The following is a 12,713-nucleotide window of genomic DNA, read 5'->3' on the forward strand; positions in this document are numbered from 1 at the left end:
TGTTGCACGCAAGTCCGTCCGACATGGGGGCGAGATCTGCCTTCGGTGTGGTAATTATCATATCACCTTTCAGCCAGCAGATGCATGGAGCTCTGATAATGCAGCATTAATGGGAAATGCATATGAGAGGAGCGATCGATGGACAAATGACCCGCAGCGAGGTGCAGGACACTCTGCGATAAACGCTCACATTCATACACAACATGACGGCAATAAGCCGATTAGGATTAGGTTCCTAATGAGGTTCCCATTTAAAACCAACTCTCATGCATCATTACTTCCAAAAAATCTCTAATTAAATCATTCGACTTATATTTCACAGCTTAGACGGCATTTCCTTTAGCGTTTTTCGACAACATTCTGGGGTTCTTTATAGTTTGAGATGTGTCGTGTCGACACATAACAGACAGGTTGGCCATATTTAGGACATCCTGTTGCTTCTACAGTAAGTCAGTGGGGTCACATGGCACTGAAAGGATCGGATAATTGGCTAAATTACAATAAGAATGAGTTGAGCAAGGGTAATTCTCCTTGGATAATTACCTCTGTCTCTGTCTGTTTTTAAATCCTACCTTAAAACAAATCTCTTCTCCTTGGCTTTTGACACGATGTGAGATGTTGAATGTATGATTATTATTTATTTTGGTATTATTATTGTTTTAAATTATATAGCTGTTGTATGTCTTTTAATTTATTCTTGTATTTTATTCTTTTAATTTTCTTTTTTTACGTCCCTCTACATTTGGTCTGTGATGAGCTGCTTGTTGCACAAACTCGATGCCCAACGGAGCATTCTCCATCGCGTTGTTTGTTTCTTTCTGACGGCGACAACAACAGTAATATCGTCTCCTTTGACTTCCGGGTCACGACCCCGGGAAAACATCTGGAGCATGCGCAGAACGCAAAGTCTAATTCACCACGGGCTTCAGCGTCTACAAGCAGGTTTAGAGTGACTTTCAACCCAGTTATCTCGGGGTCTTAATCTGATCCAATTTCTTATCAGATTAAGGTGTCTACATGAACTTAATGTTAAAGATAAAACAGTTTGAAAGACTCAGAAAAAGAAGCTTTTAGCTGAAAACACAGTGAGAAATGTCTCCTTCAGACCTAAAACCTTTTTAAAAAAAGAGCTTTTCTGGAAATGTTTAACACTAAAAACTTAGTCACAGAATAAAATAAAAGTTATTTTAGATGGTAAACTTTTGGATTTTGTCGTAAGTTATGGACTTTTTTTTAGCCAAAGAGTAGTTAAAATGCTCATCTCAGCTGTGCATCGCTCCAGGCTTGAATAGTAAAATGACCAATTTCGCTCCAGCAGATGAACAGGATCTGAAAGTGATGTCCTTAAAGGGATAGTTCGGGATATTTGACATGAATCTGTATGGCATCATCATAACCAGTGTCGTGCATTCAAACTGACTTACCCCCGACAGTGTCCTGTGAGCCGAGTTCTTGTCCAGTGTTGGTCAAGGCGAAAGTAGTCCGGCTTGTTTGCTGGGGTCAAGAAATTAGCACGTTTTTCTTCCCAAAACAGTACGTGTGCTAAAGAGTGATTTATTTCATCACAAAAACCGAAGCCGGCAAAAGTCACTCCTCGTTATCACTTGGGCCCTATACTGTCTCTCATTGTGTATCAGTGCGCACGGCATTCTGACCGCGAGCTGTGCGCACGAGTTCACTTTGTTTACTGCTCGGGAAGATGTCTGACAACGAGAGCGACGAGGAACATATTGACTTCCGTTCAGAGCCAAGGGGGTATCTTCATGAACCCGTTTATACTGAGGAGGAAGTTCGCCAAATGGACTTAGATCGGGCAGAAAGAGAGAGGGTGGACAGAGAAGTGATGGAAACAGAAGCTGGAGCCACTGCTGGAGCTGCGATGCACCAGGCCGACAAATCCTGGTGCACTTGTTTGAAGTGCGAAGTAATGCAGACAGAGGTGGAATGTTACTGCTGCCACGAGTGGGATTTAGTTATGCCCCAGATACAAAACCTTTCCATAGATGAGGATGTCGGCGGGACAGCTGCTGCCTGCATCACAAATAACGGTGACTTCCCTGCACTCCTGAATGCAGGCGTCTGAGAACTTTTTTCCATGTTCCCAAGATCCACTGGAAGAGGCGTCCCAGACCAGCTGGACCCGATGGCCAGTTGTCTGCAGAGTAAGTGTTGAGCACTGCCAAAGAACAGAAAGACTCGTGCGCACAGCTCGCGGTCAGAATGCCGTGCGCACTGATACACAATGAGAGACAGTATAGGGCCCAAGTGATAACGAGGAGTGACTTTTGCCGGCTTCGGTTTTTGTGATGAAATAAATCACTCTTTAGCACACGTACTGTTTTGGGAAGAAAAACGCGCTAATTTCTTGACCCCAGCAAACAAGCCGGACTACTTTCGCCTTGACCAACACTGGACAAGAACTCGGCTCACAGGACACTGTCGGGGGTAAGTCAGTTTGAATGCACGACACTGGTTATGATGATGCCATACAGATCCATGTCAAATATCCCGAACTATCCCTTTAAGAAAGAGGAAAAAATCCAGCAAAGACCTGACACAGGACCTGAGAGATGCATCTGGACCTTCAGCTGATCCATCTGCTGTTGGCCCAAGCCTCATCAGAAATGGGCTCCATGGAAGGGTGGCTGTCAAGAAGCCGTTCTTAAGGAAGGGAAACAGGGAGAAAAGGCTGAGCTGTGCCAAAGGACACAAGAAGTGGGCTGAAAATCAGTGGCAGCAGGTCTGATGGAGGGAGGAATCCTCCCCAGAGCCCGGAGCGTTGGCAGAGAATGGCGTAGGTATCTGATCGGCTCGGCGTCCGTCGCATGCTGAACACGTCACACAATATGGCGGTACGCTTGAATGGGAGTACATTGCGATTGGCTGTACGTCGGACAGTTGTGATTGGCTCGTTTTTTCTTTCATCTTATAACCTTATGTGTGCCTTGAACATGTACAGCCCGATTTACCTTTGTGTATACATGCCACATGTTTCTGTACATTTCGTTAAAAATCTTAAACAAAAAAATAAATAAATAAAAAAAGTTGAGATTGGCTCAGACAAACTTCGTTGCGTTCGAATTTCACGACAGATAGATGGATGCCATTTCTTTAAGTTAATTTTTCAGTGTGTGTATTTGTCTTATTTACCTAGACTGTATGTATATATATATATATATATATATATATATATATAAATAACGGAACAATTTTTACAAGTTTTATGTACATTTATATGCAGGAGTCCACACGCATATAGTCAAAGAGGTTATTGCTGCTCAGCACACAAACAATACACAAAACTGAAAATGAAGCCTCTCTTCAGAGTGAACCAAGGCCAAAATTATTAAACAAAACAAACTAGATTTTAAAGGTTTGGGGCTGGTGGTGGTCAAGGTGTGGTACACACTATTTTGTAGGAAATATTTAATTTCTTCGTAAAAGCTCTCCATAGCTGCTGCCGATCACCGAAAGACCAGGAAAAAAACTCTCCGACGCACAGCGCCTAGTTACGGTTACTATGGCTACTACAGCCAATCACAACTGTCCGACGTACAGCCAATCACAATGTACTCCCATTCAAGCGGACAGCCATATTGTGTGAGGTAATCAGACGACGACGGAACCCGAGCCGATCTGGTATCTACAGTGGAACAAAAGGCAGCCCACATCCAAAGAAGAGCTTTGGGATGTCCTTCAAGAAGCCTGGAGAACTATTCCTGAAGACTCCTTAAAGAAAGGACAGGAAGCTCGTCTGAGAGGGTTCAGGCTGTGTTGGAGGAGAAAGGAGCTCAGAGCAGATATTCACTTTAAAGCTGCTCAGAACTGAACAAACAGTCGTATCTTTATTTACCGCAGCACCTATAAAACACTGCACATTCTGACTGTTAGCTCACGTTCCAGCAGTCACTCATTCCTCTCTTACTTCCTTTGTTCTGTCACTTCTCGACTCCATCCGTCAGCGTGCACCGCAGACGACAGTCATCTTAAAATATAACCGCTAAAAGTACACATCCATTTAATGGATCATAAGACTGAAGCGTGAATACTTAGTGTGGGAGCCCGTCGCCTGGAGATTTAATCTGGCGCTGCATAATTGATGGTGAGACACTGGGAAACTCACAGATCATTAAATGTGATAGCAGATTTGCCAAACACTTCTCAGAATAGTTTATGCTTTGTGTTCCTGCAGGACTGCATGTTCTGCAGAGGAAGAGTGTCTGATGACACCGTCATCACTTTAACTTTCTCCGTCTCGAACACCTGAAACCGACTTATTCAGACAGGAGACTCAACCTTGAACGCTGAATCCGTTTCAGGAATAAAGAGAGCACGTCTGCCTCCATTAATGGAGTTTTTAGACAAAAAAAAACCACCTTAACTGTCCATTTTTAAAACCCATTTTTATTCCCTGGCTTTTAACCTAGCATGAGTTGTTGTTTATGTTATTGTTTTAAAGTTGTTATTGTTTATTATTGTTTTAATATTGTTATTGTTTATTCTTGTTTTATGTTTTAATAGTATTATGGTTTATTATTGATTTTCTTTTTTTAATATTATTGTTTATCATTGTTTTTACATTGTTCTTATGTTTTATGCCTTATATTTCGTGTCGTTACTCATGTACAGCACTTTGTTTCAGCCCCGGCTGTTTTAAAGGGCTTTATAAATAAAGTTGAGTTGAGTTAATGACCCCATCAACAGCTGTTTTGGGTGGTTTCCTGAGCAAACAAAGATGACACTTCCCACTTTCCACTAAATATGTTTGTTGTTGCAGGAAGTGGCTAAAAAAAAAAAAAAAAAAGCTTATTCAGCAAAAATTTCTGCACATTAACAGTGAAAAAGGTTAAAAAGTTCAAGCATTCTTTCATTCATTCTTTCTTTTTTTTAGTTGGACACCATTTGTAATCCCTGAGCCTGTCTGATAGAACAACTTATTTAAATGCTGTTTCAGAGTAAAAGGCTTCATCTTTTCTAGGTTTCATGGAAGTGAGGATCAAACCCCCCCCCCCGACCTTCAGACTGGTTGACAGAAACAACGTTTGTTCTTCTGCATCTGACATCATGACAAGTTCAAAGTGTCAGTAAGGGCTGGAACAGGGACGGATGAATATCTGATGAAACATTTATACAGATCAGGATCTCTGCTGCACAGACCCTGAACTCATCAGTTGTGTCGGAGGAGGGGGAACTCTGGGCACCTTTATGCAACAATTATGGAATGCACGAATGAATCAATCAATAAATGACACTGCTAGCATAACATGGACAAGTTGGTGATGGGGCTCCCATGTACAGACAAAGCAGAGGAGGAAAGAAAAGAAGATATGATGACACGCATCTCGCCTTCAGCTTCACCTGCACAGCGATGGGGAACGAGGAGAGGCCGTAGTGTGTCGTCTGTCTTAAAGGGATAGTTCGCCTCTTTTGACATGAAGCTGCATGACATCCCATGTCAGCAATATCATTAATGAACATTTTCTTCCCCCCTGCTGCGTCCTGTGAGCCGAGTTCCAGCCTTGTTTTGGTGTTGACAAAGGTGCTGTTTACACATACCCGGGTATTTTGATAAACGAAGACCTTTCCCTTCGTTTGTGCCTTTCGTTTATACACAAAGGGAGTTTTTATGCTGATCAATGTAGACGTGTTTTTTTTAAAAACGGGGCAGTGTGCACCTAGTTATTTTTGCAAACGAAGGTTAGAAAATATGCGTTTATCAAAATACCCGGGTATGTGTAAACAGCACCAAAGGTAGTCTGGGTAGTTGGCTGGGGTTTAAAAAATAAAGCGTTTTGCTTCTCAAAACAATATGCGTTCAAAAGAGTAATACATTTGCATCACAAAATCGTTCTCCAGGAAAAAGTCAGACCTCACAATCGCTTGGCCCTATTTTCTCTCCCTTCGTATCACTGCCTGCTGCTGACAGCCGCGCCTGTTACGGTGTTTGCTGCTCGGAAGCAGGCGACTGCTCGGTATGCACTTCGGTTTGTACGGTCTGCACAGGCCTCTGCGTGACCATGGAGTCGGATTGACGGATAGCGACAGAGAAGCATACCGAGGCCTTTAGAGTGCTAGCTGGTGACAGCTTGAAGCCTAACAAGCTAAAACGCCACTCGGAGACAAAACATCCAGAGAACAAAGATGAGTTTTTCAGACAAAAACTTGCTCAACAGTCATTTGTTACTAAAGCTGCAGCCGTGCCGGCAGATGCTCAACTCGCCTCATTTAAAGTCGCCTTCCGAGTGTAAAAAGCCGCACACATCGGCGGGGGAATTCATACTTTCCCCGTGCTGTGGACACGGTTTCAGCTCTGCTTGACGACTCTGCAGCCGACACTTTAAATAATTACTCTGTGAAGACGGTTTGTTGTTTGTTTCTCATTCTAAAACAAGTTGTAATGGCAGTTTACTTCATTTCTTTGAAAAAGGTTTAGAGGTTTTTATTCATTACAATGTGTGAAAGTCAAAGGGGGGCCCAGCAGAGGAAGTTTGAGCTAAATGAAGATAAGACGACTCCGTCGTCCTTCTGGTGACCCTACAGGCCCGTGGACGCCTCCTCTTACCTGGATCTTGATCGGCCAGCTGAAGTTGGACACGTACACGTAGAAGGTGACGTTGTGATGGAGCCGGAAGTTGAACTTCTCGCAGGAGAAACTGTCCCTGTGCTCCTTGATGTTGGTCCTCGCTACGATGGGCATCTCCTCACCGGAGATGGTGCCGGCTGTGGGAGACGGAGAACATCTCTGAACCACGGGTCGCTGTAATATCTTACATGCGTACAGGAAAACTACATTTAATGTGAGGCTTACATGCTGGGAAGGATGGGACAGAAGTAAAGGAAATCAGCATTAATTAAAATACATTTTTCTCTGGCTGTGTTCGAAACAGCATACTTCTCCTACTACTCCTACTAGCTTTTTGAGTTAGTAAGCGAGTTTGAGTATGCGAGAAGTTCCCGGATAGAATAGAATAGAAATTTGGGGGAAATTCAAATTAGTCACGTAGCTCAAAAAAAATTATATTTACAATGATTGTATATTAACAACAACAATAATAATACCAATTCTGGCAAAAACACTACTACGAACTAATAACAATAAATGCCTAAATAAACAAATAAAAAATAAATAAATAAATAAATAAAAAATCAATTTGATGCATACTAGATTCTTCGAAATGTTGGGTATGCATCATGAGGTTACTACTCATACTCAAACTACCCAAGATGCAAAGTAACGTGACGTCGCCGATCGTCATTTCCTGTCAAAACGGCAGTTTCAAGCTAGCTACAACGAGGGTAGGTTCTCTTCCTGTTTTCAAAACAAAAGCACCAATTGTATCGTAATGGCTTTCCCTATGATAAAAGGCAACGGGTATTTGATTTTGTGAAAATAACCGGAAGTGCGTTGCTCACTGCGGCTAGCTTTAGTTGCGCCGAATTCGTGGGAACAAAATTGTAAATAGCCGGTATTTTGTCAGGTTTTCAACACGTTGGGGATCTAAACCATACTTTCTCACCTGAAAATGTTTCAAATGTTGCTAAAGTTTACAGAGTTTAGAGCTTAAGCGAAATCAGCTTCAGGCCGGCTGATTTCGGGTCGGGCAGGAGTGAAATGTATTGTGGGTAAACGCTCTGCATACTGTCTGATCGATGAGTATGTAGTATGTATTATGTAGTATGTAGTATGTATTACGTAGTATGCGGTTTCGAACACAGCCTGTATCTTTAAGAGAAACCTCAGCCAAGCTTCTTTCAGTCTGATCTTCCTTGTAAAGTTTTAATTTATTTACTTATTAACTCAAAAATAAAAACCTGTAAACAAGCAGAGCTGGATTTTAAAATGTCAACGCGCTCAAGCAAGCAAATCAATTTTCACAGTAAAAGCATTTTCATGACGCTTCGCTGTAATTCAGAGCAGAGCTTGTAAATTTCTTCCAGAGCTGAAGTTCTGCGGGTTTCAGTATCCTTCACAGCATCATCAGCACTTCTGTGTTAATGGCCGCGTTTTTGGAGATGCTGTGAATAAAATATTTCCAACTCCTGCTTTATCAGGGCCATTAAACACTATAATAGTCTTCTGCCCACAATCTCAAACACACTCACTGACAAGACCCACAGGACGAGGAAGCTCAGGACCCCCGAGACGCCGAGTGTGGAAGCTCCGTGCTTCTATCTTAATTGAAATCAGGAGGAAAAAAATGCATAAAACGTCTTAATGCTGAAAACTTTAAATAACTTGAAATGCTTTTTTGTCATGAGAGGGAATCCCCGAGAGGCAACGAGGAAGAGGACACTCAGCCACAAGTGGAAGATCTACAGGCTGTGGGATAATCTGCACAGTTTTACAGACACGAACAATTCGAAACGGCATCGTAATCATTTAGATGCGTCATCTGAGGGTCGTAGATTAATTTTAAAGCAAGAACGCCGCTTTAAACTGGTTTCGTATCGACTTACCGTACGCCGTTCATTTCAGCTCATTCCAAATTCACAACTTAAATGATTGATATGAAGGAGGAAGCTTCATTTTAAGTTGATTTAATTACACGCACAGCCTTGATTTGAGTTGGTAGAGGCCCTGCAGGTGTTTCCAGTTATCCGTCTGATTAGACCTCCGCCTAATCAGGTTGAAGGTGAGCGGAGCTCTGCTGGTATTAATGCCAACAAGCTGGGCAGTTTGGTTTCTACATGTTCTCACACAGCTTCGATTAGGAATCTTAATATTTCTCATAAATGACAAGTAAAAACTCCAAAAAGAACCGGTTTGGGCTCATTTATCTTATAAATTTGGGGGCATTCAAGCTGCTGCCTACTGTTTGCTGCAGAAACTAACATTTAACAGGCTTTGCATTGTGTAAAAATCACAAGAACAACATAAAAATGCATAATTAATCAAACGTAAAGAGGGTGCAGATTAATTTAGTTGATAACCGAGCTGATAAGCTGCAAGGCCGAGGAAACAGAAATCAATAGCTTATCAATCCCAGCCGAGTCTTTGTTTTACACAAAGGAATAAATATTTTAGTCAGACACATAATTCAGATGCCTACAAATCACTTTGAGACGACTGTAAATGTTGCATGGCGGAGCACATTCAGAGGTGGGGAGTAACGAATTACATTTACTTGAGTAAGTTTTTGAAAAAATTATACTCCTAGGAGTAGTTTTAAATGTCTATACTTTTTACTTTTACTTGAGTAGATGTGTGCAGCAGAAACTGTCCTCTTACTCCGCTACATTAGGCTACAATGAGCTGGTTACTTTTCTTCTTACCTCTTTGGTATTCTACGCCTCATTATTTTTATCCCCCCGCGTACGCCTCATTTTAATGTTTTATTCTGACAGATAGAGAGAGACTTCCGCCAAAGGCTCTACCACCTGACTGTGTTCCACCAATCAAACGTAGCCGTGCAGTCTGGTCACGTGACCATACTCAAGCTCAGCGGCGGGACGGGTTAGCTTTACAGTTTACAGTCGTAGCAAACAAACAAAGAAACAGATGAAAAATGTCAGAATCAACGGTGGGAAATGAAGACACAGACGAGGCCTCATACTGAAAGCATGTTTACCTTACAAAGAGTGAGAAACAGTAGCTACATTATGTGTCTTCTGTGCCAACCAAAACAAACGCACATTTCAACAGAAACTCAACATCTAACTTGAGGAAACATGTAGCGCTAAGTTTCCTAAACTCGTTTTTTTTCCCCATGAATAGATGAATGTTTGTTTTTTAGGTTACATATGGGTTACATATGTTTTAAACATTTCCTAAGTCTCTTTTATTTTTTATTGAAGTACTTGAATTTACCTGGATTATTTTAATTTAAGCTATTTTGTAATTAATTAATTCATTTTAATTTATTTTATCAATTGGATGAACTCTAATTAGCCTAAAGATGATTATTTAGTATTTTTGTCTGTCTGATTGAATGCTTGTGTTAAAGGGGTTCTTTTTCTGAAACATTTTTTTACATGTTGCTTGAAATACTCTTCACACCCCCATTGCAACCAATTAATTAAAAGTTTTGACACAAATATGAAAAGTTTTAGTGGCCTCTAGAACGTACAATCTAGGAAAAACAGTATCCAATCATACTGAACGGACCGTTCACAATGATTGGATACTGATGCCGTCTATCAAACTGCAATCTGCTCCCCCCTCCCCCTCCTTCCCCCTGTGCGCGTACCCTGCTCCGTGAATGAATTACGCGTCCAGAAGCTTGGCAGGAAGCTAAACTAGAGCCAGCTTGGCTAACACCTAGCATTATTAAATGTATAGTTAGGATATACTAAATACTAAATACGGCAACGATCGATGCTTGCTGTCAGAACAGCGCTCGTGCACCTTTGTGCTCGTGCGCGTTCATGTACTCTAGAGGCGTGCCTTCGGGGGAAAGTGAAGAAAAGGGTTGGGACTTTTTACCTGTGTATTTTTAAAATGCAGCTTCGCTGGACTCAAAATCCAGGATCTCCTACCCTACCTTTAACAAATAAATCAGACGTTACTCAACAGTTACTCAGTACTTGAGTAGTTTTTTCACCAAGCAATTTTTTACTCTTACTCAAGTAATTATTAGGATGACTACTTTTTACTTTTACTCGAGTCATATTATTCTGAAATAACAGTACTTTTACTTGAGTACAATTTTTGTACCCATCTCTGGTCTCAGCATTGCGTGGTGCAGAGCTCTGCAGCTCCGATATGATCGAGAGACGTTCTTACACGTGGGAATGAACACAAATCTGCAGACAATTGACATTTTCAACCAAGACCCCAACGAAAATGTCCTTCAGATCAGCGGATAGGACGACAAATCTTAATCAAAGTGTGTGGCTGAGAGCTGCTTCATACTCTGCTTTTTACATGCAGCTCGCTGCCTTGGAGACGCTTGGATACGTGCCGCTTTGACAGCATCTCAGCGTGAATAAAACAGGTTGAAAGTCCAACTTAACGCATTAAATCACGGCGTTACAGCCATGAGCTCGCATGGCTGAGTGGAAGTGTTTATATCGAAGATGTCCGATATTTAACAGGAGAAGACGTTTTTGGTGCAAATCTTTGGCGGTAAAGATTCAGAGGACGGGAAGTTCGTTTAGAGAGGGCGGAGATTTCCACCCGTTGTCCCGCAACAGAGAGGAAGGCACGGTTTGACGAGATCGTTAAAAGTACGTAAAAGGTGGACGTAAATGGGGAGGGTTTTTTTCTGAATACTGACGAGGTCAGACACTTTGATGAGCCGGTGGGCTGTTGAGGAGGCAGAGATGTGACAGATGCTGAGCCCACTGAGGTGATGTTCCTCTTCCTAACTGAGAACAAATTAAACTAAGGCTGTGTTCGAAACCACATACTAAAAAACCGCATACTTCCATAGTGCATACTGATCGATCAGACAGTATGCAGAGCGTTTACCCACAACGTTTACCCAAATCAGCCGGCCTGAAGCTGATTTCGCTTAAGCTCTAAACTCTGTAAACTTTAGCAACATTTGAAACATTTTCAGGCGAGAAAGTAGTCGTTTAGATCCCCAACGTGTTGAAAACCTGACAAAATACCGGCTATTTACATTTTTGTTCCCACAAATTCGGCGCTACTAAAGCTAGCGGTACTGAGCAATACCCGTTGCCTTTTATCATAGGGCAGAGGTCTTCAACAGGGGGTCTGCGGAGGTACTGCAGGGGGGTCGCGAAATCTTTGGTTGATTAGACGATTTTTAACATTTAAAAAAATTTTTTTTTATTTTTTTTTATTTTCAATCTGTTTTTTTCTCACAAATTGTGTGCAAACATGTGCCATCCACAGATGGTTTGAGGATTCATTGTCCCATCTACATGCATGTTTAAAGTTAAAATCTGTGGATTATTTGAATAGCTCAGTGTTGTATGCAAGATGTTTGTTTATAAATGGCAGTGGCACGGCCACCCTGTACCTTGCACATGTTTGAAATAAAAACATGAATATATTAACCTGTGTATTATTTGAATAGCTTAGTATTGAATGTACAATAACAGAGTAGCTATGTTCATACACGGCACTAGGCCCCGTTAAATATAAAACACAATTGTATGCCATATAAATAGTAGGGGGGTCCCTGCTCCAACTCTCCATCAGTTTGGGGGTCCCTGGCCTGAAAAACGTTGAAGACCCCTGTCATAGGGAAAGCCATTACAATACAATTGGTGCTTTTGTTTTGAAAACAGGAAGTGAACCTACCCTCGTTGTAGCTAGCTTGAAACTGCCGTTTTGACAGGAAATGACGATCGGCAACGTAACGTGCATACCCAACATTTCGGCTAATCTAGTATGCATCCGGGAACTTCTCGCTTACTAAAACTCGCATACTAACTTAGAAAGTTAGTAGGAGTAGTGGGAGTAGTATGTGGTTTCGAATACAGCCTAACAGACAGAAGCCAGAATCAGGATCTGATTGAAAGACTTTTTTACTGATTTTATGTGGATAAAATGACAAAAAAAAAAAAACTGAAAAAAGCATCAGAACCACGTGTTCACCACAAGTTGTTTAATCCCAGCTGCTGCCAGGCAGTGGTGTCATCAGTGATGTCATTAAATGTAAATTAGGTGATTCAACTTGCTTTTGGGAAAGTGTTTGTCACCGTTCACCGTAACTTCAGGGTGTGAATAAGACATTAAACGCATCATTTCCTGCCGTAATGACGGCTTCATCTGCATGTGACTGGTCTGAAATCACAACTGG

At 41.7% G+C, this 12,713-nt stretch overlaps 1 protein-coding gene across 2 annotated transcripts in view; it reads right to left on the reverse strand.

The window, feature by feature from the left end:
- Positions 1-12,713, reverse strand: part of atrnl1a (attractin-like 1a) — a 425,977-nt gene that overhangs the window by 196,465 nt on the left and 216,799 nt on the right. For both annotated transcript variants that reach the window (XM_075481032.1, XM_075481024.1), the window contains one exon: positions 6,563-6,720. In XM_075481032.1, coding sequence (XP_075337147.1) covers positions 6,563-6,720 — 158 coding nt within the window. The remainder of the gene's footprint in view (positions 1-6,562; positions 6,721-12,713) is intronic.

Source organism: Odontesthes bonariensis, chromosome 2 (assembly GCF_027942865.1).
Source record: "Odontesthes bonariensis isolate fOdoBon6 chromosome 2, fOdoBon6.hap1, whole genome shotgun sequence".
Taxonomy (NCBI): domain Eukaryota; kingdom Metazoa; phylum Chordata; class Actinopteri; order Atheriniformes; family Atherinopsidae; genus Odontesthes; species Odontesthes bonariensis.